The sequence below is a fragment of the Melanostigma gelatinosum genome (genome assembly GCF_949748355.1).
Source record: "Melanostigma gelatinosum genome assembly, chromosome: 21".
Lineage (NCBI taxonomy): Eukaryota > Metazoa > Chordata > Actinopteri > Perciformes > Zoarcidae > Melanostigma > Melanostigma gelatinosum.
In genome coordinates this window covers 8,465,337-8,471,336 of record NC_136654.1, presented here as the reverse complement: position 1 = coordinate 8,471,336, position 6,000 = coordinate 8,465,337, and the positions used below count along the sequence as shown (strand labels likewise).

Genomic DNA, 6,000 nt, shown 5'->3' with positions numbered 1-6,000 from the left:
ATATTCTTCCTGTGGTGTGTGTTGAAGAAATTAAAGAATTCAAGTCAAACTATTCCTGGTATTGTCATACTGCTCCTGGGTCCTTACTACACCTGTAACAATGACATTTTAATGATCACGCCATATAGTTGGAATTCTGTAAAGCTCATTAATTGCAGCAGACAACAAACCAACATTCACCCCATCCTGGTCCATGTTAATCTGGTGTTATCCTGTCTGCTGCTGTGTCAGTAAAAAATATGTGTTTAGATGGTCTTTGCAAAGTTAAGAGGAAACCGCTGCTGTGTGTTGAAACGGTTTTCTTTAAGGCAAAAAACTGTGAATAAAGGTTTCTGCAGAGAGCAGATAAAACGCCTTCCTGTCTTGTTTAAGGAAGTGTCCAAGGCAAGATGATGACGTGCCTTTTCTTTGTCTCCATTGTGTGTCCTTGCCAGCTCAGCTGAAAGGAACAGGAAGCTGTTTTGAGCATAAATGACCATGCTTTATGACTGGTTGTTCAGAGCATTTTTCACAGATAACAGCGATGTTTCTGTTAGACTGTTCTCTCTGTCTACGGACAAATAAATTATCATGGCAACTTTGTTCATTTGTCAGACTCTGTCTTATTTGATATTGACTAAAAAACCTCCACTTTCTTCTCCCGACTAGTCTTAGGAATTTTCCACAACACTGCTTTGTGATAAACTATCCTCCCTTCCCCCTCCAAAACCAAGAGAAAATAGTTTAATGTGGTCGTAACAGTAGTAAATTATGGGAATTGTGTTTTTTTTTTTTTTTTTACTGCAACACTCTTGCTTCATTGATACACTGATTTGCCGACTAGCATTTTCATTCTTGGATGAAATTAGTTTGAACAATTTATCACCCTCGCTTTCTATATTTCTGGTATTATCAAAGTATTAGTGCAGATTTCTAATCCCTTTCGGATCATAAAATAACCCGGTCATTGTTGATTCAATTGTTAAGTGATGCTGGCAGCTTGCAGCAACCACACAACCTTCTAAGGACAACAAAAAATGAGATCCACACTCCATGCATTGAGAAACTTTATATTTTCAACCTTCATTATACATGATTGGTTACTTCTTATATGATAGATGATTAGAACCCCAACAAAGAAACTAAGGATACACTCGATAAACTTCTTATATAGTGAAAACAACAAAAGGCAAGTGATTTCAGCTTCAGCATGCTGCACATTTACGGTTATAAAGCAGGATTACTTCAATTTTCAGCAGACCACAAAAACAGAACACAAGGAAAAGGCCTCTCAAATAGAAACACAATCTAAAAGCAAATGTATGTTGAGTGATTGTTAGAATATGGATCATCTTTGAACGCCCTACACCAGAGTTTTGGCTGTCAGCAAACTGACTAGCAGGGTCACCAGTGAGGCCAACTGGCCTGAGGCACTGCTCGGATTCACCCTTCTGGCTGTAAGAGAAGAATTAAAGTTTAGAGTACATCAAATGTATGCATCAAGATTAGTGTTATCAAAAGAGCAAAAGTCATGAGGAGATAAGAGGGTTTTACCTTTCCGATTGAGCGGCATGTTAAGTGGTCCTATTGAGATGCCCGTCATGGCATGCTGGGATATGTCCCTTGCAACTCGGTTGTGGTGGCCTGGGTAGCAGTGCTGCATGAAAACAACATTAGGGGTTTCTGTTAACGCACCTTTTGATAATCTATCCAAACTCATTACGAACGCACACAAACACAGTAGCACTTACAGCAGTGCAGTTGTTGTGTCTCAGAAGACACAGGTGGACCTGGCAGTGCAGGTAGATGGATGAAAAGTTGTTAAAGGTGAACATCTTGAAGGAGAATCGGGCCACCGTGGAGATGCCGTTCGCAACCAGCTCTACTGTACCATCTGCTGGGTTAGGACACCTGGAGGGAGATAGAGGTTACAATGTTACCAGCTGGACTATAAAATAAACAGGGTTAAGTTGTGAAAGTGAGGAAGGGTGGAGCGTGTGAAGAGAGGCCCTTCAAGAGTAAATCATTTTCTGGGTAATCAAGAACCAGTGATCAGAATGCTAAACTACATGAAGTTGCAATAGCTTGTTTACTCTTCATGTATGAGATCCCAGCGGACAGGGTAGCTGGCGTCGTTGACTGGCGTGGCCCAGCAAGAGTCCATAATGGTGGAGATCTGCCTTGCATCGACTCCTTCTGTCCGAATCTCCACATATAGCCTCTGGTCAACTACCATTTCTATGTTCCTGCCACTGGCCAGGGGATAGCGGAAGCCAGCGTCCTGGTAGGGGATCATTCTCGTAAGATACTGTCCATGGCCTGATGGAAGCTTCTTTCTCACAATGCTGCAAAAAAACAACAAAGAAGTTGATTGCACTTGAGAAGGACCAATTCACTGGCTTGCTCTTGGTAACAACGTCTTGTTGACAATCTTTGACACATTCACAATTACAGAACAGGGACAGTTTTTTTTTCTTTTCTTTTAACTTTTTTTCGTATTGTTGGTTGAAATGGCAAGTTTATTGATTGCATTGGGTGCAGACTGTGGGTAGTGGAGAAATTACACAACATTTATGACAACAAAGGGCTAAATTATAACTAACTATTTTCAGTCTTTGTCATCATCGAGCATCACTGTCGCAGAAGATAAGTACTCAAAAAAGGTTTGAGGTGCAGATGTAGCACTGTTTAATATATGGTACTGTTATTTAAAAGATAAATATTTTAACATATGTCATGACGTATCACTATGGACATATGTTCACCATAAGAAGGATTGTGGTAATTGTATTCAGTTAGCATAAAACATGTAAAGTAGATGGTGTTGTTATTGTTACCTCTCTACAGGGTTGATGCCCACATCCATAGACAGGGCCTGGGTCAGATGGTATTCACAGCAGAAACGCAAATGAATGTTCCTCTGGCGGCTGATTATCCCTCCATGAGGGTCCACGTCACCCTGGATGGTGTTCTCATAGATAAAATGGGTTCCATTGCTCTTAAAATTTAAATGACAAAATGGTAAACTTCAGTAAGTTGCTTGTACTTGTAATATGTCTGATGGAGCACATTAACGTCTAAAATGGACTGTACCCTGAGAGCTGTCCCACACAGCTGGTCGTCATTGTTAAAGCGGAACACCAGTCGTCCGTCCTGGAGAGTCCCATTGCAGGAGTCATCTCGGAGGTGGAGGGCGCTGGAGTGGAAGCCAGCTTCAAACAGCTGGCAGCGCGACACAGACATGGTGCCTGAACTACTGGAACAACTGATGGACGAGTCTACGTATATGAGAGAGAGCTTTAAAAACAATCTGCAGTGTTTGTAGCTAATCTCATAGTTAAAGCTGCACTCATCAATATTTTCCTGTATTAAATAACTACTATATGTAATTTGAAAGGTGTTGCTCATAGTGACAAACCCACTGAGTTGTGACTCACAGATATTGTAACAATCCTAATGGTTTATATTGACCATTTAAATCATTTTAACGCTGTTTCCATGAAATCATGTTTCGTCTCTCATTTTGGCATTGTGCACGGTTCACAATACTGCAATACCCATTCAGATTGGCTGAATTCATTTAAAATTGACGCAGAATTTAAAAGTGAATTGGTTTAAGTTGCAGATTGCACTTTTTTCAAGACCGTAATCTTTAGCTTCCACATGCCGTCAGTCGTGCACAAACAGAGTTCTAAGCTCTGGGATTGGATATTATGGCAAGATAACGATGATAAACCGACACCTGAGTGGATATTATTGTTCCGTGGTCTTACGTTGGCGTATATTTCACAAACAATAAAATTGTACTGTGAAGCAATTTCTACTTCTCATCTTACACATATCACATCCGGAATCTTTAAAACAAAGCAGTGTTTTAAATGGAGCTGCCCTCACCGTAGCTCTCATTGTTGGGCCGATGGTGATGTTCATCACAGAAGCAGCCGTGTACACCGCGCTTCTCACCACACCACTCATACTCTGTGCAGTCCAGCTGTTCGCAGGGGTCTGACTCAGCTATGGAGATTGTGGGGAAAGGATGAGACAAAGAGTGACGAAACAAGTAAAAAACTACCTTTTTCCACAGGTAGGACAAATGCTAAAGTTCTGTTAAACTAAGGATTATATCTCTCCTTCATTATTTTGTCTGTTCATTAGCCCAGTGCAAACTTACCACACAGCAAAGCAGAGCGCCACTCAGGGATGTTTAACCCCAAGACAGAGCAGGTGCTCTCGTAGGCGGAGACTGCAGAACACAGCATGCCATTGGCTGGAGTGGAGAGGCAGAGGTCATAGACACAGGAACTGAAAAATGGCTGTGGATCAGAGTGCAGGTGACATGCACTGAATGGACCGCTACTGTTGGTGATGACACTACAGTGCTCAGAGTATTCTTCCATATAGGGACAGTCATCCAATCCATCATCACTCCTTCCATCAGTGGATCCACATCTAGAAAATAGATGATTTGACTTTGTTTATTTTGACATATTTTTCCATCATATGTCTATTGTTGTGTCTTTATGTCGTGAAGGATTGTTAACCCTGCAAGTTATTTTCATAACATCTCACCCTGGTTGGCTTGTGGAGGATTTCCAGCTGTGTCCAAAGTGATTGTCATTTTGTGCCAAAGTGCCATTGGGCAAGACTTTGTCATCTGAACGATCCCTGTTGAAGTTTCCACACATGCCTGTGACTCTATTTTGATGGTATTGGGCCAGTCTGACCAGTAAAGTGCTTCGGCCGTCAAAGTGAACTTTCAAGTCAATGGCGTCGACCACGATGTAGCTTCCCTGTCTTACTACCTGAGCTAATGTTCCCACAGTGGTGGGAAGAGACACCTCACTTCCATTTACCTGGAAGGAAGAGAGATCAGAGAGAGACGGACAAGAAGGGAGGAGGCACTTGTTAGTAATTATATTTACAATACAGAGATACAGAAAGCTGTTCATCTTGCAAGCAATGAAGAGCTTACCTTTACTCTTTTGTTGGGTCCAATCCTGACATGCACACTCTCTAGTTGATTTGAGAGGTATACATCCACTGCTGACACAAACGACACACGGTTGTTGCCACGGTGATTATTGGTGGCTACTACCTGAAAGTGTTTCTCATTGATGCCGGGGTTCACACTCTCAGTAATGATGTAAGAGCATGTGCCCTGGAAATGGGCCAGTGCCCCATCATAGGTGATGTAGTGTGGATCGCCCGTAACAGTGCAAGTAGACATCTCATCTAAACAGCCCAGCTGGCCATTTCTGATGGTGCACTCTTGTGTAGAAGTGCAAGATGCAGCAGAACAGCGCAGGTCATTGGGAGCATGGCATTCACACCGCTCGGAGCAACCCTCTGTCCAGAAGGATTCACCAGCCTGTAACATGTGAGAAAAACAGATGCAATAAAAATGATAATGTGCTACAACTACAGTTGGTCAAGGTACAAAATGACAGTTGTGACACAATATATGTAGCACAATAAAGTAGAAAATATTTGGTTCTCTGTCAACAGTATTTCTAAATGTCTTGTTACTTGATCATTTTAGGCAAATGAGGATCGCTTTTTATTGAGCACACTGATGCTGGCTGATTAAAAAAGAAGACAAAAGGATTCTGATATCTGTGATATAAGAGAGTTGCTTGACCAAAGTGAAATGATTATGTGCAAATAAATCACAGAGACTGTCAGATGAATTATTCGGGCACAGTGATACAAATCTGGTTTCTTATCCATTTAGAGCTATATGACTTACATTATAGTAGAACCCGTCATATTGGCAGCCACAGCTTTCCACGGGGACACATCTTGTCCCACTCCTGAGAAAACCTTCATTACAGAAACATCCCTCAGAGCAGACCTGCTCACAGATGGCATCAACGCTGCTGGCACAGATGTGACCACAGTCGGTACCACACAGCTCATAATGGCTGTTGGCGGGACAGTCAAGTCCTTCATGAGAGAGGAATTAAATGATGCATGTCAGATGGTTGAAAATGATTCAGTAAATTAACATAGCCTACACGTAGA

At 41.8% G+C, this 6,000-nt stretch overlaps 1 protein-coding gene across 1 annotated transcript in view; it reads right to left on the bottom strand.

Annotated features, from left to right (window-relative positions):
* Window positions 1-1,102: 1,102 nt before the first annotated feature.
* LOC306794520 (alpha-tectorin-like) overlaps window positions 1,103-6,000 on the bottom strand; it is a gene marked incomplete at its 5' end in the record, with an annotated part of 92,215 nt that continues 87,317 nt past the window's right edge. The window contains 11 exon segments of the mRNA XM_079292627.1: window positions 1,103-1,434; window positions 1,534-1,636; window positions 1,731-1,890; window positions 2,073-2,324; window positions 2,817-2,977; window positions 3,073-3,257; window positions 3,874-3,993; window positions 4,151-4,428; window positions 4,549-4,832; window positions 4,952-5,347; window positions 5,726-5,922. Coding sequence (XP_079148753.1) covers window positions 1,343-1,434; window positions 1,534-1,636; window positions 1,731-1,890; window positions 2,073-2,324; window positions 2,817-2,977; window positions 3,073-3,257; window positions 3,874-3,993; window positions 4,151-4,428; window positions 4,549-4,832; window positions 4,952-5,347; window positions 5,726-5,922 — 2,228 coding nt within the window. The 3' untranslated portion in view covers window positions 1,103-1,342.